The sequence below is a fragment of the Felis catus genome, chromosome B2 (assembly GCF_018350175.1).
Source record: "Felis catus isolate Fca126 chromosome B2, F.catus_Fca126_mat1.0, whole genome shotgun sequence".
In the NCBI taxonomy this organism is placed as follows: domain Eukaryota; kingdom Metazoa; phylum Chordata; class Mammalia; order Carnivora; family Felidae; genus Felis; species Felis catus.
Genome location: NC_058372.1, coordinates 74,576,771 through 74,601,606, shown reverse-complemented (window position 1 = coordinate 74,601,606; position 24,836 = coordinate 74,576,771). Strand labels below are relative to the sequence as shown.

General features: G+C 39.0%; 1 protein-coding gene across 1 annotated transcript in view; it reads left to right on the top strand.

Moving 5' to 3' along the window:
- ME1 (malic enzyme 1) overlaps positions 1-16,068 on the top strand; it is a 189,471-nt gene extending 173,403 nt beyond the window's left edge. Inside the window, exons 12-14 of the mRNA XM_011282499.4 lie at positions 2,543-2,716; positions 10,416-10,514; positions 14,405-16,068. Of these exons, the coding sequence (XP_011280801.3) occupies positions 2,543-2,716; positions 10,416-10,514; positions 14,405-14,575 (444 nt within the window). The 3' untranslated portion in view covers positions 14,576-16,068. The remainder of the gene's footprint in view (positions 1-2,542; positions 2,717-10,415; positions 10,515-14,404) is intronic.
- The last annotated feature ends 8,768 nt before the right edge of the window (positions 16,069-24,836 follow it).

The following is a 24,836-nucleotide window of genomic DNA, read 5'->3' as shown; positions in this document are numbered from 1 at the left end:
AGGGGTTAAGAACTGTTTCCTCTTCTAGAATGTTGTTGTGTAAATCCTCCTCTTCAGTAAAACAAACTTTGTAAAGTTTATTGATAATTTTTTCAAGTGATTTGGAAGCATTTAACACTTAAATATAAAAGCTAAAAAGGAAAAATTTTGATGCTAGATGCTTATTAAAATAACTTTTAACTAGCTATTTCTGAACGTTAAGCATACCGTATAAAACCTCAGTCTTATTTTTGTTTTGCTAAATCCTGGGTTTGGATTTTGATGCCATGGGTGGTACATTTGGGCAGATATTTTGACATCTAGCCAGTTTGGGATAGAAATCCTTGAAGCTTCAACACTTTACTGTTTCCAAAAAAGTGGCTTATACTGTGTTTGTATTAATATATATTTGACTGATAGGTTGACAATAGCCTTTTTTCCCTTCAAAGACTTGAAAATGTCATTATAACGAAACAGAGGTTGAATCATATATATCTAACACTTTTATTTTGGAAAGAAATCCAAAATGCACTAGAAAATGCAAACATGACACAAAGTTAGGTCACTCTGCACAAATCAGAAATTGATGGCTTTACTTCCTTAATAGTATAACCTTAAATGCTCACTACTAGAATTAATGAAATGTTGGCAAGGAGCCACTCCATTGTCTATCTCTCTTAATTTGGGATGGCATCAGTGTCCTCAATAATTTTAATTTTCAGCCCATCTGCAGATTGGGAAATTTGCCTGACATCCTTCAGTAGTCCTTAAATTTTTAAAAGGGGAAGGAAAAAAAAAACCTTTGAGCAATAAAATTGTAGCATGGTGCACAAATAATAAAATTTTAGCATAGCAGACAAATAATAAATAAGTGGTTTTGTAGTTATTTTGTCATATATCTCAACAGGTGTCAAGAGTTTATAGACTCACCGGTAATAGAAATAAACACAGTTAGCCAAATTTGTATAATTGTGTTTTTAAATTAAAAAAAATTTTTTAATGTTTATTTATTTTTGAGACAGAACATGAGTGGGCGAGGGGCATAGAAGGAGGGAGACACAGAATCTGAGGCAGGCTCCAGGCTCTGAGCTGTCAGCACAGAGCCCAATGCGGGGCTCGAACCCACAAACCATGAGATCATGACCTGAGCTGAAGTTGGACACTTAACCGACTGAGCCACCCAGGTGCCCCGTAATTGTGCTTTTAAATTTGAATGTGTCTGATATAAATGACCTAAACTCTTTCTTAATCATCTTGCATGATGTTCTGTGTTGTTAAAAAAAAAAAAAAAGGATATAAAATTGAAAGTCATTTTGAGGCTGAAAACTTAAACACTGGTTTAGCTAAAGGATACAGAACAGGCAAAGGTCTGTCTGTGCTGGATGAGTCTCTGCTGCGTTAGGCACAAGGGAAAGGTGGTCAGGAAAGGTTAAAAATAGAAATACAGGAAGATTATTGAAGCATGAAAAACTATAAATAGTAATAGTATGAAGAAATTTTCTTCTCCATATTAACACTCCATGTACACAAGAATGTTTAGCTGTCATTTACGGAATGCTGTTCTCCTTAAAATATGATGATTATAAAACAATAGGTAGGAAGTGAAAGCAGGGAGGGAGATAAATGAGCTTATATATCATGTTGCAGGTCTTTTTCTTAAATATATGTGTGTATACATATATGTATATATATAAAATAATTAAGTTACGTTAGAAAGTTGCTTGTAGGGATGCCTGGGTGGCTCAGTTGGTTAAGCCTCTGACTTTGGTTCAGGTCATGATATCGAGGTTTGTGAGTTTGAACCCCAAGTTAGGCTCTCTGCTGACAGTTCAGATACTGGAGCCTGCTTCAGATTCTGTGTCTCTCTCTGTTCCTCCCTGGCTTGTGCTCTTTCTCTCTCTCTCAAAAATAAACATTTTTAAAAAATTAAACTGTGTAGATCCCTAAACTCTAACCTAAAATGTCATACTTTCCAATACTCTAATGTTAACCTATCATTTTTTTCAGCTTCAGAAGTCTGTAATCTGAACCCCATATAGAAATGGTTGATAGGCTTCTGGGTTGGACCACTGCAGCGAATAGAGTGGTGGTCTTGGGTTTCCTGTGCTTTACACACTTCTCTGAGGAGTAGAGAGGGAGGCAGAGAGTAGTAGTAATCAGCCACTCCAGAACTTACTGCCAACATCATAAAAGCTTGCCCAGACTTATTAGAGGGTTAATGAAAATTGGTCTTCTTTCTAAATGCTCAGTACTCGGGGCGCCTGGGTGGCTCAGTCGGTTGAGCGGCCGACTTCAGCTCAGGTCATGATCTTGGGGTCTGTGAGTTCGAGCCCCACGTCGGGCTCTATGCTGAGAGCCTGGAGCCTGTTTCAGATTCTGTGTCTCCCTCTCTCTGACCCTCCCTTGTTCATGCTCTGTCTCTCCCTGTCTCAAAAATAAATAAAAAAGTTAAAAAAAAAATTTTAAATGCTCAGTACTCTAACTGTGGGGTAGTTCTGTTATGATACATTTCTTTTAAAATACCGTGCTTCTTTTTAAAGTTAGTTGTGTGTCTGTGTTGTAGGGGCGTGCAATTTTTGCCAGTGGCAGTCCTTTTGATCCAGTCACTCTTCCAGATGGACGGACCCTATATCCTGGCCAAGGAAACAATTCCTATGTGTTTCCTGGAATCGCTCTTGGTGTTGTGGCTTGTGGACTGAGACATATCACAGATGAGATTTTTCTCACAACTGCTGAGGTATTGTAAACTCTGTGTTCACCAAGGCTGTAAAACATCAGATGAGCTCCATGTGGGTTAATGATTTATTTATTTATATAGCATCTCAGCTCACTCCCTATAAGGTACAAAGTCCGAAGAAGAAAAAAATCTCTCCTAGTGGAGAATAAGGGGTCGGTAGCAGGTTCACATTGGAGTCACGAGTAAAAGACTATTTTTCAGTAGCCAGTAAAAAAACTGTTCTGACCTCTTACAAGGAACTCGTTTTCGTCTTCATACTTCCAATCAAATTCTGTGACAGTAGTGACACAATTGAAAATACTGTTTCCAAATCATAATGCAGCGACCAATGTTTCTCCAAACTTTCCTAAATAACAGCATTTTGAAGGTTTAAAATGAAAGTCTGGGGGCGCCTGGGTGGCGCAGTCGGTTAAGCGTCCGACTTCAGCCAGGTCACAATCTCGCGGTCCGTGAGTTCGAGCCCCGCATCAGGCTCTGGGCTGATGGCTCGGAGCCTGGAGCCTGTTTCTGATTCTGTCTCTCCCTCTCTCTCTGCCCCTCCCCCGTTCATGCTCTGTCTCTCTCTGTCCCCAAAATAAATAAAAACGCTGAAAAAAAAATTTAAAAAAAAAGATAAATAAAAATAAAAAAATAAAAAAAATAAAAAACTAAAATAAAATGAAAGTCTGATTTGGTATAGTGAAGAAGTGTGTATCATTGAGGGTACAGGGCAGAAAACAGAAACTACTCTAATATTTTAAGCAGAAAGAAAATTATAACAGGGAATTAGTGTTTTTGAACTCATTAAAAGGACACATGTGGGTTTGAGTGTGGGCCTTCAGGAAAGATTCTCCGAACATTACACAACAGACCCAGTAGGAACTGGTGAGCTGTTCTTAAGAAGTGAAGGATCTGAAACCTTACCTTAGTTGCAAGCTAATGAGTTAGCCTGCCACAGTTTCATGGATGCTGGCAAAAGACCCAAAACCCTTAGGTCGGAGACAAAGACTGTATTACTTATGGCACAAGACGTACTACAAACTTCAGGTTCCCATCAGTTCCCTTTCCTCCCCACACTTCAGGGGGACGATACAGTGATTTGGCACATATTTGTAAAATCATGAGCTTTTGATAATCAGAATGTTCATCTGGTTGATACCTTGTTTGAGCAGGATGCAGTTCACGGATGAGAGATTTGAGTGAATTTCTTCTAAAGTGAGACCACTGTACAACATGGTAACTGAACTGAACCAAATAAAAGTTGATTAAAATTCAGATATTTTCAGCTTGCGAACATACTGTGCTTTCTGTTTTGAAGAGGAACTCGGAGAATATAGATGGAGTCTTCTGTTATTGTTGTGGTCTAAGGAGTATAATCCCAGTGTTTAGCGCCTGGCATCATTCTGTGAGAACAGATAGCGAAGCTGTAACGTCCTGCTCTTTTCTTTGTCTTCCCTGCAGTAGAAGCATCGCAGCTGGTGTCCCAGAGTTTCTTTATCTCCTAAAATCTTATTACACATAAGTAGATATCTGCTCACTAAGAGAGCTTATCAAAGCTGTTCACACATTAAGAAAAATATAATTATTGTTCTACATAACAGACACATCAAAGTGGGGGGGAGATCTTCTGCTCAATGTAGCCCATGTTTGCTTTCCTAAATAACTCCAGCACCATCTAGTGACAAACTCTATGAAAAAAAAAAAATCCTTCCATTTACCATCCAGACAAAGTAATAAATACTATCAAAAAACTTTGAAGAAAAAAGAAAATGTAATGTCAGCAGTGCCCTTCTTGTAGCTAGTGATCTCTCTGGCTACCTCTTCTGGCCTTTCCACTGGTTTTCTCTTAGGCTTCAACACAACAGTCTTGTTTTTCACACCACCTCATTGTTTACTTTGTCTTCTTTCCACGTCCCTTTTAACTAAGAGCTTTTTTCTAGCATTGATTTTGTTGTTGTTGTTGTAACTTTTTCCCCTTTTTTCTTATGCTTTCAGAGATTTCATCCATTCTCTGGGTTCCATTATCTTAAGTCTAAAAGTGGCCAAATCTGTGTCTCTAGTCTCATCTTGTAACGTGTCTCCAGTCTCATCTTGTAACGTGTCTCCAGTTGCCTTTTCTTAAACACAAAATGCATAAAACCATACTTTTCACCTTCCTTCACCCTCAGTATTTGCATTGCATTTAGTGATAACTCCTTTCTAAGTAGACACCAAAGCTTAGAAGCCTGTCATTCTTTCATTCTCCCTCATCCCAAAGCTTCAAACACAACATGCAGGCACACACCTGTATAACTGCTCTATTATCCTGCCTGGAAAACTCTGAGAACTATTCACCTATCTAAGCCTCTCCTTCTGTTAACTTCACTCCCCACCTCATGCTTGAATCCTTTGGTGACTACCATGGCTCATCTTGAGAAAATTAGGCTTAGGAAGGTTAATTAATTTGCCTAAATTCAACCAAATAGTAATTATTGCAGTTAGAATTTGAATATAGACCTACCTCACATCACAGCCCGAGCTTTCAACCACCATGCTGTTACAACAAAGAGGATTCTGGCTTTCCTGGTACCCTCACAACCTTCTGAACCTCTGCTAAGAGCACTTAGTGCTCCCTTGGGTCAGCCCTCCTGGGAACATACTCCTTGCTTCCTGTCCACATCTGAGAGGCGTGTCTGGCTGCCTGTCCTTCTCCCATTCCTCCTGAACCACCTGCTCTGTGTTCTCTCATCTGCCTCACCCCACCCCTTTCTGAGGTCTGTGTGGAGGACACTAGAGATGGTCACCACAGACAACAGCATCTGGAGGAAACTTTGATTCATTGAAGTCACTGGATAACTGAAAATCCAGCTGCTGTAACATTCCCCAAATGAAACGAAGACAGATCATTTGAAAGCAGACACAGTGTAGTTAGAGAGACACCAATGGCATATCAAAAGCAGCAAATAGTTTTTGAGTGAATGAGGTAATAGGTGAGAGCAACGTTAAGACTCTTGTATAGTCTCCCCTTTTCCCCCAGGTCAATCCCTTCCATGTTAGTGATTTCATTCCTAACATGAGGCTCCCCTGGTCACGTGTTTGCTACTTGGCTCTGTTCTATGGTGTCTCGGTTCTCTCTCTGTGTGACAGGCATACGTGGAGAGCAAAGATTCAGACTGATTCTAATTTACTCAGCCATCTTCTTACTGTCCCCGGTCTCTTTAAAATGATATTGTGCAACATTCTAGACAAGAAGCAATGATGCTGGACCCCAATGGTGAGAGGAACAGTATACCTCTTGTCTCATAGAAATAATTTGCAGTTGATTGGTTATAGAACTTGCCTCCACCTCAAAAAGCTTACTAGCTTTCATATTGCAGAGCTAGATCTGGCCCCCAAAGCTATTTTACTTCCATTCTGCCATGGTGACTGCCCCTCTGTTCTTTTAAAAGTGAAATAGCTAAGAGGGCTCAACCTGGGCTCAGTCGGTTGAGCATCTTACTCTTGATATCCTCTCAGGTCATGATCTCATGGTGGTGAGACCGAGCCCTATGTCAGGCTCTGTGCTGAGTGTGGAGCCTGCTTGGGATTCTCTCTTTCTCTCTCCCTGTGCCCCTCCCCCATCCGCTTGTGTGTGTGCACGAGTATGCGTGTGCAAGCATGCATGCTCTCTCGAAATAAATAAAGAAACATTAAGCAAAAAGTGAAATAGCTAAAACATACCGAACATTTACTTTCTCAGACAATGTGGTAAATTCCTTACTGGCATTTATTTTGTTTAATCTCATGAATTAGGAATTGTTAGTAGTCTTCTATCGCCAAAGGGAAAACTAGGCTTAAGAAGGTTAATTAATTTGCCCAATTCAAACAAACAGTAATTATTGCAGTTAGAATTGGAATATAGACCTACATCACATCACAGCCTGAGCTTTCAACCACCATGCTGTTATATCCGTTCAACATTGTGCTACTCATTTTTTCTCTATCCAGTTAAATAACAGTACTAGATACCTATACAGGTTTTTGCTTTAACATCTAAGAAATGCCAATGATTTGAATCTGCTACAGATCCTTTGCAGAACAACAAGAAGTAACAGGATTTTGTAAGCAGCCTAAATTCAATGGGGCATCAACATAAAATGGTTTTATTTTTCCTGACAATCACTGTTTTGAATAATTCTCCATCAAGTCTTTCTTTTCTTTCTCTTAATGGCATCTCAGTAACTTTTAATTCCATTTCAATTCACCCATTTTTTTAACAAGTATTGATTAATACCTGCCATGTGCTACTCATTATTCTGGGTGCTGGGGAATATATCAGTGAACAATAATTAAACATCTGTTCCGTTCAGAATCAGTATCCAATTCAGATATCATCCCTTGTTCCTTCAGTACAAGAGGCCTGCCGCAGCAGCTGGCTGAGAGCCCCTTCTCTTTTATTATTCTCCCATCCCAGCATCTTGAGGGACTCAGGGAAAAGAGAATGTCTGGGCTCTGAACACCTCCTCCCCCTTCTTATCAAGGCCTATTTCTTCAAATGTGTTGGAAACAGAAAGGAAGGGTATGGAAAAGGACAAACATGCCCTTTCCTTTCCTTTCCTTTCCTTTCCTTTCCTTTCCTTTCCTTTCCTTTCCTTTCCTTTCCTTTCCTTTCTTTTCCTTTCCTTTCCTTTCCTTTCCTTTCCTTTCCTTTCCTTTCCTTTCCTTTCCTTTCCTTTGCTTTCCTTTTTTTAGAGAGCATATGAACAGGGGACAGGGGTAGAGGGAGAGGGAGAGAGAATCCTACTCAGGTTCCATGCCTAGTGCAGAGCCCAACACAGGGCTCTATCCCACGATCCTGGGATTATGACCTCAGTCAAAGTCAAGAATCAGACATTCGACCCACTCAGCCATCCATCCAGGCACCCCAAACATGTCTTTTATTAACTCTCCACTTTTTTAGGCCATTGAACCATCTGAGGCAGGAGCCCATATCTGGCTTTCTCATGGGGTATGTGTACAAGAGTTTAGAGGACCCTTTGGGGCCCTCTGTGGCATGACATGAGAGATCTGGTTCCAGTTCAGCCTTCTCCCCTTGCTCAGCTTGTGAGATCCTCCTCTGCAGTGGTAACTTGGCTTGGAAGCTCATGCCTTCTGGGGATACAGGCTCCTCCCCAAGCAACCCCCCCACCCCCCTTTCTATCTGATTCTCCTTTCCCATCCTCTTCACCTCTGCTTACATAAACATGTCTGTAACTGCTCAGGCTAAGTGAGGAATAGAATGCCAAACTCTCCTTCTTGAGGGCACCTCATGCTTTCAAGAGAGGGCAGTGTGCAAGAAGAAGAGGGGGAGAGAAGCCACTGCATTACCCACTAGACTATGGTTCTAGTGACTCTCCCTGATTCTCCCCATTGCAGCCTTCTGAAAAGGGGTGGCTGTGTTTGTGGGGCGGCAGGGCTGATTCCGCCCCCTCTTAGGTTCTGAGGGACGTGGCAGTCCTCACGTATTTGGTGGCTTCATTATAATGTGGAACACTTAATTCCATTTCTTCTAGTGTTGGGGGCCCTGATCACCAATTCTGGGGCCAAGGAAAAGTTTTGCTCAACATCCTGTTATAAAGGCAAAAAACAAAGGACTGAACAATGTCTTTATTATAAAATTCTTTGTGATCAGCTTTCTGTAATTATAATTATATATTTTGCATAATATGTAATGTAATATTAATCAAATAGCAGTTGTACTAGTAACTTCATCCTGCTCTCCCCCCCACCCCACACTCCTGCCTAAATATCCTTGTTCAGAATATTCTCAGTCACCCATAGAATTTAACCAAAATTCCTTAATTTGGCATTGACAGTGCTCCAATCCTTATTCTCTATTTAGATCCCCCTCTGCTCCCCCAGATCAGGACACTGGGGATCACTGAGTCCAGCTCATACATCTCTGCCTTTGGTCTGAATCTGTCTTCTTTCTGGAGTGCCCAGCCCTTCCCTTTTGTCTGACTCCTAGCTCTCCTTCAGTCCCATACTAAGCTGTCTCCACTGTACTTCTGGATTTCTTAACACTCACATTTCACCTTTGACCTAGGCTGTCCTCTCTTTCAGTATTCCCTTTTTCTTCTTCACTAACTTCTAACTTTCTCAAGGGCAGGAACTGCTTTTTTATCCTCTCTTGGTGTTATACTTGCTCAGTGTCTTTCATATTTGCTGATGGCAATAAAATTGCAGAAATAATTTCATGATTTAAAAATCTAACATATTAAGAGATAGTGAAAAATACGTGTTTGCTTATGCAAAATGTTTCAAATGAGGAAGATTTTCTACTTCCTGTCTGCACCCTCAGGTCTGTTAAATAATAGAGCCAGCCACATACTGCTTTAGACTTGCCACACTGAAATACCTAATCAAAGTCTTAGAGCTGGAGGGAACTTCACAATTGCTGAGTCTACCTCTGTGCCCCAGAAGGTTCAGCAAATAACTTAGCATATAGAACTTTATTGTTGAACCGCTTGAGAGCAACTTACAGTATCATGTCCCTTTACCCCTAGATATTTCAGGACATTTTTTTATGTGATCTCTGTACCATTTTCAATTCAGGAACTTTAACACTGATAGAATATTATTATCTAATGCACAGTCCGAATTCAAATTTCACCAATTATCCATTAGAAAAGGCCTTTATAGCCTCTAGACTAATCCTTTAATCTGCAAGAATATTTCAGTCTTTCCTTTATGGCACTGACATTTTGGAGCATACAGGCCAGTTGGTTTTTACAATGTTCCCCACTTTGGGTTTATCTGATTGTTTCCTCATGATTGAATTCAAGTTATGCGGTTTTGTTAGGAGTACTAAATGCCTAATGATTGCATCCTTCTCAGTGCATCACATCAGGAGGCATGTAGTGTCAATCTGTCTCATTAAAAAAAATACTTTACTGAGGTATGATTGACATACAAAAAGCTGTACATATTTAATCACACAACTTGATCACCAAAATACATGCCATAAATATGTCTATCATTGCCAAATGCTCTTTCCTACTCTCTTTGTGTGTGTGTGTGTGTGTGCGTGTGTGTGTGTGAGAGAGAGAGAGAGAGAGAGAGAGAGAGAGAGAGGGAGAGAGAGATTGAGAGAGGGAGATAAGAACACTTACCATAAGATCTACCCTCTTAGCAAATTCTTAAGTATATGTTTTTTAATTTAGAAATGGGGAATGGTCTGGGAACAGCAAATGCTGAGACCAGTTAGGTGATTCAGAGAATCCAGAATCTGGATAAATTGAAACCCTACTTGCAATGTGACTCCAAAGTGGCTCTCTCAGTCCCGTGCTGTACCTCTTGTGCCAGAATATGTGAGCTAGGAGAAGCAGTGTGATCAGCCTTGGATCCCTTCCCTCCTGTGCTCTCAGGGTCCTTGTCCATCACTTCTGTCATCCTTCTCTGCCTTCCTCGCCCCTCTCTCCCCTGTTCCTCAGGCACATCGGATGGAAAAGCTGCCAGCGTTTCATGGCACAGTAGAAAAGGAACTGGAGTAAGAGGCAGTGCAGATTCTGTTCCCATCTTTACTAATGGTGGGATCCCACCAGTCACCAAGTCTTCTGGACTCAGTTTTCCCATCGACAAAGGGAAAGACAAAATTAGGTGATCACATTAATGTGCCCTGCTTCCATATATGACCATATGTGATCATTCACCTAGGTATCCTCATAACCATCACATTGTATGGTGTGAAGTAAAAACATATTTGTCTTTCTTATTTTGAAAGGTTATAGCCCAGCAAGTATCAGATAAACACTTGGAAGAGGGCCGGCTTTATCCTCCTTTGGACACCATTAGAGATGTTTCTCTGAAAATTGCAGCAAAGGTAAAACCACTCTTTTTCAAGTCCTATTATTTTTAATTCCTTCTATTGCTAAATATGCATTTTTAGCCACTAAAAATCACTTCACTTCCTTGAAATGTATATCTGTATCAACTTATTTTGTCAGAAGTCAGAGAAATGAGACACAGTGCTTTAGCAGAGCTTAGGAACTACACTTCATCCCTAGGAATGGAAGAATTGGGGTGAATCATTGATTTCCCTATCATTCTTTATCTGTCCCATAATCCAAATAAGTTAGTAGGATTCCCTTTCAGTTAGGTTTCTCCTATTTCACCTTTTTTAACTTATTGTTTTCCATATTTCAGTTGTGTTGTCACCAAAATATTGCAGATACGGTACAGTAACATTTAGAATCATTTGAATCACTTGTCTATGTTTCTATGATGTATAGCATCTTAAAGATCACAATTGGTAATATTGGGCAGAGGGCTAAACAATGAGGGCAAGGAACTCAAAGCTGTTGGGGTGGCAGATGAGCTAATGAAACAATTAGCCAAGAAGAACCTAAAGACAGAGAAATTTTCTGTAATTAAGATGAGAGAGAAATTGACTTTTTTTACAATGTAATTATATTAGCCTCTTAGGGCTGCTGTAACAAAATACCACAGACTGGGTGGCTCAAACAACAGAAATCTATTTCTCACAGTTCTGGGGGCTGGAAATCTAAGATTAAGGGGTAGAAGGCCTGATTTCCTTGGAGGGCTCCTTCCTTAGCTTGTAGATGACTGCTTTCTCACTGTGGTCCTCACGTGGTCTTTTCTTTGTGCACAAACATCCTTGGCTCTCCTGGGGTGTCCATATTTGCCCTTCTCATAAGAACACTAGTCAGTTTGGATTAGGGCCCACCCAAACAGCCTCATTTTTAACTTAATTACTTCTTTAAAGTCCCTGTCTCCAAACATTATCACACTCTGAGGTACTGGGGGTTAGTGCATATGAATTTTGGGTGACATAGGTCAGCCCATAATGGTTATGTTTATATGTTACAGATGTAAACTAGGGTTTCTCAGCCGCAGCACTGTGCACATATTGGCTGGATAACTCTTGGTTGTGGGGGTTATCTTGGCATTATAGAATGCTAAGCATACCTGGCCTCTACCCACCAGATGTCAGCAGCCTCTGCCCAGTTATGACAACCGAAAATGTCTCCAGACATTGCCAAGTATCCCCTCAGGGGAAATATTGTTTTTTGGTTGAAAATAAAGACTATTAGCAAATTTACCAAAACAGTACCATATTTAGGATTCATGTATCATTATATGCCTTATTGATTGAGGGCATATGCTTCAAAACCCAAGTAATCCTTCAAAAAAACTTTAGATAATCTGCTTGATTACCTATTCATGAAAGAGTATCTTTTTATCTTCTACTATTTTATATCTCCTAGTTTTTAACTAATTTGAATTGTTAATACACCGAACAGCACATTATTATGTTAAATTCATTGTGAAGATTTAAACGAAAAGGTGTTGGGGCGCCTGGGCGCCTGGTGTCAGTTAAGCATCCGACTTCAGCTCAGGTCATGATCTCAAGGTTCGTGAGTTCAAGTCCCACATTGGGCTTTGTGCTGACAGCTCAGAGCCTGGAGCCTGCTTTGGATTCTGCATCTCGCTGTCTCTCCGCCCCTCCCCTGCTCTCACTCTGTCTTTCTCCTCTCAAAAATAAACATAAATGAAAAGGTGTTAGCTTATGATTAGAGGAGAAAGTACAAAAGCAGAGGACCTCAGGGAAGTTCATAAAGACTCGGATATTCTACCTAGAATCATGGGAAAATCAAGTGCTGAGACAGAAACTGGGAAATCAACAAAGAATCAAGTTGAGGGAGGAAGATAGTGTAAGTGACCTGCAAGTTTGAAGTTTCAGGGCACATTCACGTAGAATTCATACAACTCCAGCAAGTTGATAGAAATGGTTGAAACTTAAAGAGACACTAAATATAAAGATGTGGGAACTGTTTTCCATGTGGTAATGGGGGAAATGCCAGGAGTTTTTGGAGCTACCAGGACAGCAAGTATAGCAGGTGAGAACTAAGGATGGAAGATGGTTTGTTACTCTGTCCAGAACACAGAGGTAAGAAGCCAGTGAAGGGAAGTTAGGACTTTAAGATGAGACTCAGAACTGAGCAACATGTCAGAAATTAGACAAGACACAGTGTCAGGATGGGGGTGGAAGAGCGATATCCTGGTGAGAAAAACAGGTGAACTTTTAGTATGTACAGAGTTAGCAGGACCTTTTACAAAAGCAATTTCAGTAGCACAGAAGTTACTGGGGAGAATTAGGAAAGCAACAGAGAACAAACTGCTCTTGCAGACTCTAGCATTGAGGGTGGAGGCTTCATTTGGCGGGGGGTGGTCTCTGATACAGCGAGTGTGTCCTGGGACCAGAAAGAGGAGTGAACTTTCACACAGTCTGTGTCAGGAATGAAATAATGTGTTTTGTTATAAAAGTAGTACAACTATTGCAAACAGGCACAAGGGGTCTTCTGGGGTGATGGAAATGTTCTAAAAGTGGATTCGGTAACAGTTGCACAACTCTGCGAATTGACAAAAATAATTTCGTTGTGCACTTAAAATGTTGGGATTTTGCAATCAGTCAATTATACCTCAAAAAAGCTGTTAACTAGTAATAATACATTATAGGCACTTTGGGAAATACAGAAGAAACTATCCAATACTCTATTTTTCTAACATAAGCAGTTTTATTATTTTGGTGTGTTTGCCTCCAGTCTTTTTTTCATTTGCTTGCTGTCTTTGCTAATATTGTCATAATCATGGTATATACATTTGTTCTGTGTGTTTTTCATGAATATTTCTCCATAATATGGCACAGTCTTTGTAACCATAATTTTTCACAATGCGTAATTTTTCATTGAGAAGAAATACTTAATCATTCCAATCTTCTTCAAAATCAGACTTATCCAAATAACTCTATTATACAGATAGCTCCTAGCGATTGCTTTTTTTTACAACTGGAGTGAATTAAAGAGTACGTATAGAGTGATTAATTTTGACAAGTGGGAGAATCCATTCTTCTCAAAGTAAGGGGAGAGCGAATGTTTGAAGATGTAGAGGAGTTCACTTGAGTTGATGGAAGGGGAAATTGAGACTGTTTTCACTGAGTAGCTGGAATGTTCTCAGTACAGTGATGAGTCAAATGCAGTTACGACAGAGGAAGGTTTGAAATTGCCTTGTGGGAACTGGGAGACAAAGGGTGTTTGTTTGTTAAAGAAAAGGATAAAAACATAATATGCAACCACATCAACCTAGGTAAGGTTAGGAAAAGTATGACATCGCTGGAGGTAGCCATGAAAGGGGAAAGCCAGCACTGAGGGTTGCCCAGACCAGGAACTAGAATGGGGAGTGTGACAGCAAGACAGGGAGACAGGAGATTCTGTGATACTGGGGAGGGGCATTATAACTGACTGTGGAGTCCAGCGGATTAGGTGAACAGGGATAAATAAGGAAATTTTGTAGGAGGCTGTGGTCAGGACAGGGATTGTGGATACCGCATGCTATCTGAGTTCAAACTTAGGAATACTAAGGTATTTAGTTCAAGTTAGTTACCGTTCAGGTCATGTCAAAACTTTCACCACTGGATTATCTGTGAAATCCTGTTATGATCACACTTCCGATAAATCTCTATTCTTCACACTTTCCATTGTTGGCGATGTCCTGTTCTCCTCCTGCTATGTGATTTATAATTGCATTTTCCTTTTCTATCTTCTTTGTGTATGTGTGCTTTTATTATAATGTAACTTAATTTTTTGTAAACAACCGAGACATAAATTAATTTTTTGAAACAGATGAAAACTGACATGTGCTCACCATCAACTCTATTCATTAAAATAATTAATATTCTTTTTTTATTCCTAGATTGTGAAAGATGCTTACCAAGAAAAGACAGCCACAGTTTATCCTGAACCCCAAAACAAGGAAGCATTTGTCCGCTCTCAGATGTATAGCACTGATTATGACCAGATTCTACCTGATTGTTATTCTTGGCCTGAAGAGGCCCAGAAAATACAGACCAAACTTGACCAGTAGCATAATTACTGACATTTCTAATTCCATTAATGAGATCTTAAAGTCTCTCATAATTTTTAAAGATTGGAATCTTTTCTAATTACACGTAATATTCTAGACTAGGATAATTTTACTTTAACTATAAAAATTCATGGAAGAATATTAATATACTTTGGGGTAAACATCACACTAGACGATTTTGCTTCATTTACTTTCTCATTATTTATGGTTTCTCTCTTAATTATTTTGCCCAAGTTCTCTTAAAAAGCTATTGTACCTACTACTGAGAAACACACCATTTTTATATAGGGAACTAATGGAAAGACCAAAATTAGTAACAAATTGATATGCTCGACATTAAAATCCATAATTGTTTTGTTGACCATTTTGTTAAAAATCTACTCTTTTTTCTTTTTAATAAAGATAGAAATGAATTTAGGCATAGATGAATTTTTGCTCAAAGCAGAAACAACACTTACTTCATTGCCTAGAGAAAAATAACTTCTCAGGTATTTCTATTCCAGTCCTACATTATATTGGTTCTTCTAGTGCAACTGAACGCTAACATTTCTAAGAAAGATCATTGCTGTTTACAATGCCTTGTGCAGCCTTAGATTTTAATATTCTTTCCCCATTGTTACATCTTCTTATCATTTTGATTCTCAGTCAGATATCTCTTCTAGAAGCACTTTTCTTCCTCCCCTGACTGAATGCCCTATCCTTCACACTATTGCTGCTGAACATTTGCAGACTGTGGTGCCTGTCCAGAAGTTGGTACCTTCAGTTCAGCATCGCCTGAGCCACAGAAAGAGCTGAAAGAGAGTAGGTAATATCCTTGAGAAAGGGCTGCCTGTGGAGCTGACCTCTTAGGACAAAGATCTCTGGAGTCAGGGACAAGAGTGTGGTTCCCAGACAAGCTGGGTTCTCACTTAAGTGACCTGCCCTCGTGTTTCCTTGATTAGCTCAGGTAATTAGAGCTCACTGTGTTACAATAAACTCACTTTACTCTGAGTATGGAGGAAATTTTGTAACCCAATTCCCCAGTATCAGAAACTATCTTTACATCAGGTATTAAGATATTCTAATTACCGTCAGTACTTATAGCCCAGAAATTGTTAACTTCAAGTTTTACTGTAGAAATTAATAACTGAACCAATGGAAACCATTTTAAATTCTTAAGCTCAGGTGCAATAACATTTGCTATTTATTTGTAGAATTATTTGGAGAATTTCTGTTCTTGAAATAATGCTTTTAAAAAGTATAAGAAGATGTTCAAGATAAACTATACTGTACAATGACTTTATTGAAGGTTGAAGATTATACAGATAGTTTCAGGTGTGAATAGACAGGGTGCGGTTATTTCTGAAAGTAACATTTAGTCAAGAGTTTCCTCAATATAGTCACTTTGAAAAGATCCAGAATGCTTATTTCTTGTCTGTTTCCATGTTGTCTTGCAACTCTAACTAAATGTATTTACCTATGCAAAAGATTTATTAAAGTGTAGAAAAAGTGAATGAATAAAATTATGATTGTCTTTTTCTCTTAAAATATTGTTACATTTTAAAATGATAATGCTGGGCCTTGGCAGTCATGTGACAGTATATGAATTTTAAAAATATTCTCATAGCTAATTTCAATATGAGCTTCATTTAATACATGTGTAGTCATATTTGCTCTATACTATAATAAATGAGCGACTTCCTTACCCTCGGAGAAAGATAATAAAACAAGCATTGGATGATTACTTACTAGGTTTCAAGTATTCTGTATAGATCAATTAATGTAGTCCTCACAAGTTCCTATGAAGTAGGTATTTTAAGTGGCTTACCAAGTCCACAGAGCTAATAAGTCAAGGAGGTGGGCTCTAAATCCGTGTTTATCTTGCTTCATAGTCTGCTCTCTTTTTGCTAGAGTGCAGTCTAGAATACCACCGTCCAATAGACAAAGGAAGTGAGCCACCTATGTAATTTCTAGTGGCCTCATATAAAGAAAATATAGTGGAATCCATGTTAATTTTATTTAAACTGACATCTCCAGATTATCGTTTCAATATGTAATCCATATAAAAATATTAATGAAACGCTTTATCTTATACTAACCTCCAAAATCTAGATATTTTCATATGCATCCAAGTCATGGAAGCTCACAGACCCCCTGAATATATGAATTACAAAGATAGCACAAAAATCAACAGATAAAAAGAATAAGGTGTTTAGTAAGAGGATTGGGAAAGCTGACCTACTATGTGGAGAAAATTAAAACTAGAATCCTACCTTACATCATTTAAAAAAGGGGAGCTTAGATGGCTTAAAGACCTAAATATAAATTGTAAAAATATAATGTCAATAAAAATTAATATAGCAAAGTATCTTTGGGACCTCAAGAACCCAAACAGGAGGTAAAAAATGGATGGAACGCATTATCTAAGGATGGGGAGGTTTGGGCTGACAAATGGCTCCTGCCATAAAACACTGTAAAGGGCGAAGAAATCCAGGAACTGTGGGATAGGATGGTTGCTTCTACAGAGATGGGTTCATAAAGAAAGAGATCATTGAGGCTCAAAGGATTAAATTCTCAGCTCAAGGCAATGCTTAGGTTGTTGCCAAAAGAATCTTTTCTGTCTTACTAGCTTTAAGGCTGAAATAACTGAAAACAAGGTCATACTTAATCCTACTCGTTGCCAACTTATACGAGGAGTTGCACTCACAGCTTCACCAGACCTTGTACTTAAGAGTATTGATCAGAAACAGTAGGACCTTGATTTGGAATGGGGATCTATGGGTAAGGGGATTTGGAAGACATCTGATACCCTAAGCTACTGTGAACAATAAGCCAGGTTTGAATACTGTAAGTTCTGTGTCCCAGGAAACCCCTCAACCCCTAGGCAAACTAAGAATTGACTTGTCCTCCCTTGCTAATCAACGTGGGAGCTCTTCCTGCCTAACAAGGTTATTACTGCCTTGCTTGAAGATTTTGTGATCGCCTCAGTTTACCTTCTGCTCTTCCCACATTACTTCTCATGACCTGCACATTCTTAATATCAGATTCCAGAGAGGAGCTGTGTTGGATACAGTAGAAAGCGAAACCCAGGAGAAGAAGACTCCCACCAAAACAATTCTTGACTTTGCTTATTTATATTGGCAAAACCCCAAGAGAAAATATGGGATTCTGAAAATGTACTGAGAAAGGAGAAGTGCGCTTTTGGATTGGATAGAATTGACTGATAGGGATGTACCTGCCACAGATTTTGGATTTGGTGTGCTGCCTTGAGCAGCTGAAAGTCATTCTACTTGGTTCAGTTAGTTGACTGAAATATGGACTTAATGGTGAAATTAAATGAAACTGAGAATGCAAATATTTCCTGAAATAATATAAAGGAATTCAAAGATTTCAATGATAGGAATGTTGGAGTGGATTTGTCATGTGCAACCAGACCATCTTTATCCTAGTGATCTCCTAAGTCTCCCAAGAAGACCTTGTTACTGACCCCCCTTTCACTAAAACCTTGAGAGATACACTGGTGATGGGAATAGCAGCATCCATGAAAAGCATTTTTTTTTAAGTTGGGGTGTAATTAACATTATATTAGCTTCACATATACAGCATGATTAGATATTTACATACATTTGGAAATAATCACAATAAGTCTAACATCGATCACTAAATTTTGTTCTTGTGATGAGAACTTTTAAAATTTACTCTCAGCAACTTCCAAGTATGCAATAGAGTATTATTAAGTATAGTCACCATGCTGTACATAACATCCCCTTTTATGTAGACTCCGCATATAAGAGAGATCACACAGTATTTGTTTTTCTCTGACTTATTTCACTTAGCATAATGCCCACAAGGTCCATCCATGTTGTCACAAATGGCAAGCTTTTATTTTTTTTATGACTGGACTATGTATACACACACATATTACATTTTCTTTTTTATCCATTCACCTGCTATTGCACACTTAGCTTATTTCCATGTCTTGGCTATTGAAAATAATGTTGCGACAAACATGGATGTGCAGATATCTTTTCAAATCAGCATTTTCATTTTTTTTTTGGGTAAATACCCAAAACTGAAATTACTGGATTATATATTTATATTTTTAATTTTTTGAGCAATCTCCATACAGTTTTCCATAGTAGTTTTACCAATTTACCTTCCTACCAAGAGTCCCGAAGTGTTCCCTTTTCTCCACATTCTCATCAACACATTTCTTTTTGATAACAGCCATTCTACCAGGCGTGATGTAATATCTCACAGTGGTTTTCATTTGCATTTCCTTGATGATTAATGATGAACATCTTTTCATGTGTCTGTTTGCCATCTGTATGTCTTTGTAAAAATGCCTATTCGGATCCTCTGCCTATGTTTTAGTTGGATTTTTTTCTATTGAGTTTTATGAGTTCTTTATATATTTTGGATATTAACCTCATCAAATATATGATTTGCAAATATTTCCTCCCATTCAGTAGGTTGCTTTTTCTTTAAAAAAATATTTTTTTAATGTTTACTTATTTTTGAAAGACAGAGAGTGGGGGAGGGGCATAGAGAGGGAGACAGAATTTGAAGCAGGCTGCAGGCTCTGGGCTGTCAGCACACAGCCCAAGATGGGGCTCAAACCCATGAACTGTGAGATCATGACCTGAGCCGAAGTCTGATGCTTAACCAACTGAGCCACCCAGGCACCCCAAGTTGCTTTTCATTTTGTTGGTTTCTTTCTTTGTGTAGAAGCTTTTCAGTTTTGATGTAGTCTCAGTTGCTTATTTTTACTTTTTTTGCCTTTGTTTCTGGTGTCATATACAAAATCTCATCACTGAAACAGACATCAAGATGCTTACTGCCTATACTTTCTCTTACAAATTTTATGGTTTCAGGTTTTTCATTCACATCTTTAATCCATTTTGAGTTGGTTTTTGTGAATGGTATAAGATAGGCACCGAGTTTCATTCTTTTGCATGTGGCTTTCCAGTTTTTCCAACATTGATATTGAAAGACTGTTCTTTCCCTATTGTATATTCTTGGTACTTTGTTGTAAATTAATTGACTATATATGCATGGGTTTACTTCTGGGCTATTGTGTTCTATTGATCTATGTGTCTTTTTATGTCAGTGCCATGCTATTTTGATCATTATGGCTTTGTGATGTAGTTTGAAATCAGGGAGTGTGATTCTTCCAGCTTTGTTCTTCTTTCTCAAGACTGCTTTGACTATTTAGATTCTTTTGTGGTTCTATGCAAATTTTAGGATTGTTTGCTCCATTTCTGTGAAAAATGCCATTGGAATTTTTTATAAGGATTGAATTGAGTCTGTAGGTTGCTTTGGGTGGTATGGACATTTTAACAATATTAATTTTTCCAGTGCATGAGCATGGGATATCTTTCCACTTATTTTTGTTGTCTTCAGTTTCTTTCATTAGCATCTTATAGTTTTCAGTGTAGAGTTCTTTCACTTTCTTGGTTAAATTTATTTCTAGGTTGTTTATTCGGTGTAAATGGAATTAATTTTTCTTTCTGATGGTTTGTTATTAGTGTATAAAAATGCAACAGATTTTTGTATGTTGATTTTGTATCCTACGGCTTTACTGAATTCATTTATTAGTTCTAACAATATTGGTAGTTAGGGTTTTCTCTATATAGTAACATGTCATCTAAAATAGAGACAGTTTTACTTCTTTCTTTCCAACATGGAAGCCTTTTATTATTGATTGATTGATTGATTGCCTAATTGCTCTGGCTAGGACTTCCAATTCTATGTTGACTAAAAGTGGGGAGAATGGGCATTTTTGCCTTGTTCTTCATTTAGAGGAAGAGTTTTCGGCTTTCCGCCATTGAGTATAATATTAGCTGTGGGCTTGTCATATGTGGCTTTTATGTTGTGTGGTACATTACCTCTATACACACTTTGTGGAGAGTTTTTATTATAAATGGATGTTGAATTTTGTCAAGTGCTGCATCTGCTGAGATGATCATATGATTTTTGTCCTTAATTTTGTTAATGTGGTATGTCACATTGACTGATTGGCTGATTTTGAACCATCCTTGCATCCCTTGAATAAATCCCACTTGTTCGTGGTGTATGATCCTTTTAATGTATTATTGGATTCAACATTTTCCTGAGGAATTTTAATGATGATTCTCTGTAAACTGGGAAGACTTGTGGGAAATTCTGTGGTTAAAAATGGGCTCCCTATTTTAATGGAGACGTCAGAATCTTGGGGTTGATGGAGGCTGGATAGCAGCACTTTGCAGCAATTAACAACTAGAGACACAACGGAAACAGTATCATAATAGGAAGCTGGTTCACTGTAATCATCGTAGTTTGGCCTACCAAAATCTTTGGTGGTGGCTGGTAAATCATTGGGCCTCATAGCCTGAAATGATGTTGAAAAATCTAATTAGGACAGCACAGATACTGACCAAGAAAAATGAGTGCCAGTGTATAATACAACTGATATAACCACACCAGTGTATAGCAGCTAAATATTAGCTGGACTTAGGACCAAATATATGGGCAACTCAATGTAGGCCCTACTTGGTATGTGTAACAGCAACAGTATGAAAAACTTGACTAGAGCCACCAATATAGAGTGTCAAGGCGTTCACGAAATTGTCATGCATAGATATGGATGAAAGGCCCTAAGGTGATGAACTCTGTAATATCCAGAATCTTTCTTTGAGTTTCCATTTACTAGAATAACAATTCATTGCAGAAAGGAGACTACTAGGCCTTCTGGAAATCACCTGGCAACAGAACTCTGAACGAATACAAATTTCTAGGGTCTCAGAAATTATTGCGGTCTCTAAGACTAAGTGTACCCTTAGGACTAAGTGTATGTAGGAACAAATCCACCCTCTAGTCATTTTCTTAATGAAGAGTTAGAATTGATTTCTTCATCATCTATCACCACATTGGATCCCTGATAACACACAAAAAAGGGTTATTCTGGCAGGAAGTACCCATTGATTTGCAGAGGTAAGTCCCACCATCAAAAGCTTTAAAGGAAGCTTTAAAAGCTTTAAAAGATGTGCTTCTTATCACATCTTGACTATGATCTTTGGATCACCCTAACTTAATCAGATGGTGATTCCAACTGCAGCTGACAGACAAGTTCTCTTTCTTGGAGCAGATCAGTGAGCAACTGATCAGGCCAATGCTTTTTTGTTTTTCCTATATTCTAGTAAGTAGAGGGCCCTTGAAGCAGTTTGTGCTACCAATAAACAACATTACTCTCTGACTCTGTGCCAGAATATAACTCTTGACCTTGATCATCTCACCATTATACAGGGCATCACATTGGTCTAACACCTTGATGATGGTATGTTCATAGGACCTGGAGCATGGGCATCATTGGATTTCCTGAATAGCTGCTAAGACCTCATGAAAGCACAAGAGCCTGCCGCCTTAGCCAAGTTTGTGGAGGTCCAATGTCTGATGCATGTTAGGATGTTACTTCCATGATTAACTAATTGTGTGCCTTGCTCCACCTGTGACTAAGAGGTCCCTCTGTGTTTGCGGGGCTTCTTTGAATTTTCTGTCCACTGCTCAAACCCACTTATGAGTTGATCCAAATGCTTCTGGCTTTAACTGGGCTCAGGAAAAGGCTGCTTTAGCTGGTCCAGGCTGCAGTGAAAGTTTTACCATGTAGACCTTATGAGGGAGACCCAATGGGCTCAGAGTTTTGAGGCAAGTCAGGATTCTGTATACAACAAGGATTTTTTAGCAAACCATGCCATCTTCTGAAAATACCTATTCTTTCAACTTACTACTGGGCTGCATGAGATAAAAGCAAATGAAGGAAAATTGTCCTGAACAAGGATTCTGTGAAGACCTCAGATAGACTCCCTCAGGCCTTCACAAGTTCTCTGAATAGATGGTTGGCATTTAGCAGTCATATATGGACACTCAAATTCACAGGCAACATACATCTGATTTAATATAGGGATGGTTTAGAGATACTGTATTATGCCCATCAACTCATCTGGCCCGCTCCTCAATCCACTATGCAAGTGTCCTCAGCCCTTAGCCCAACACATAATAGACCAATAAGGAATGAGAAGCAGAGAACATACTTGAAGAAAGGCTGATTTAATCCAGTAAGTTTTAAAAAGACACTGCAATATTTAGAAAGACCATTCTTTTCAGATAACCGTTAAAAAATATAATGTATATAGTATCAGGATTCTTAAATTCCAAGCAATAGAGACTGATTCTGTGACTTTCAAGAAAAAAAAAAGGCAGATGTTGAACAACTGAGCATTCGGTAGGCCAGAAATGAAGGTGGCACTATGGATTTAAACAGCAAGAGCTCAAAACCATCTCTCTGGAAGGCTGCCAGAGGGTGACTTGAGTCCGGTCACTTCTCCCAAAACATACAGAGAAAGGGCAGTTCCTCGGAGTAAGTGTTGTATGTGTGCTGGGGAGTGGGGGCTGTATGTGGGAGAGGTGCTAGGGGAGGAGGGTGGTCTGTGTTTCTATCACATTGAGCAAAGAAAACTAGCAGTCTACTATACATACAAAACTGAGCTTTGAATTATCTTATATATATATATATATATATATATATATACATATATTTTTATAAAACTCACACTTTTCCTGTAATTAATGTCTATTGTTAGTGTTTCTGATAGGAAAAAGTATTGCTACATGCTGATACTGAGCATGTAAAAATAGGTTCTGAAAAAATTATCACCAGAAATAGCTCCAGAAGCAGTAGAGTTCATAAGTTACTCCTTTTGTTTATTGAATTATATGAATAATCTATTTTTTGTTCCATATTGTAGTTCTTTAAGCTTCTTTATCTTTCCATCACTATTTCTAATGTAATCATAGAAAAAAAAACATTGATGAGAGGTTTAGGCATAGATTAGGTGGAAGGCACCTAATGTGAGAAAAAAAGTTAATAGAGTCACATCTGCTTAGGGCCTAAGAACTTCTAAATACTAATTATACTTTATTGACGGTCTTGGGGAGATTACATGGGATACATGTTGTTTTCAGTCCTGATAAAGATTGAGAAATGAGCCTTTGGGAATGTAAGTCCTATTTTTTCCCTTTGTATATAGGTAAAGTGTGAGGCTCTTGCTTGGGTCCCACCCACATCCAAGGCTAGGTTTAAAACATGAATGGGCAAGCTGGATCATCTGGCAAAGACAGACGAGAGCCTTGGTTTGAAGGTCTGAGTTGTGCCCTGAAAAGAAACTCATTCTGAGCTAAGAGTGTAGGCAGGGCAGAGTGGGCCCAGTTTCAAGGCCTCAAGGTCAAGGGAGTCAGCTTAGTGCAGGGTCTGCTGTTCCATTATATCCTTGCCCCAGTTCAAGGACATGTGTCTGCATGCTAGACACAGAAAGTAAAACCAGAACGTACTATTCCATCAAAAATTTTGTAAGCTCCCTAGCACATGCAGCTATGTTTGGCATCTAAGAGAACGTATCACAAAACGGGGAGTGAGGCATTCATTCCCCTCCACGTTACTAAGGCACGCCACCTTTAGCATCCTGAGGGGCCAGGACATCAGTGGGGTGCCTAAGACCAGCAGGAGAATGAAATGGTCCCTGAGAAAGGGCAGTAGTAGCTAAAGAGAGACCATGGAAGCCAAAGAAATTTGCAGTCTCAGCTCAGGACATCTCTTGACACAGGTGAGACTCCCAGAAATTCTTGGGGAGGGTAAATCCTTTGCAGTGAAACGGCGTGGCAAGTGCTGCATAAATAGGGGTTACTGTCATCAAAAAAGTCACATTTTGACAAAGGCTGGTGAAGCTGGGAATTTTCAGATGAGATGGCAGTGACTTCTCACCAAAATGCAGAGCTTGGATCTTTCCCCCAAGGTGACAGTACAGAGCCATCTGTACGACTCCTCCCCAACACTCCTGCCCTACAAAGCAGTATATACTGGCACACAGGCAAAGGGTGCCAGTACCCATTGGTTGTGGAACATTTTTCTGGCCAAGAAACCGTATCTTTTTTTGTCGGGAAGAACTAAGAATGTTGGTATCCTTTTCCTTAGTATCATAAATCAGCTGGTGAAAACAGCCAAAGAATACATAGCATCATGTGTCATCTTCATTTCCCTTGAGACTTCATTTCTCTGATTCCTCTGCCATTACATTTAGGACCTAGTTCTGCTAAAAGAAAAAACTACAAATAGGCGGTTTAACTTAAAGTAAGAAATGTAGTAAACATGTGCCCTTTGTTCTCGCTTTGAACCTTAGAATTCACTCTTCCAATAAGAAAAGAAAATGTGGTATGTCATCATGTGCTGGTATCATGAAAGACAAAAATG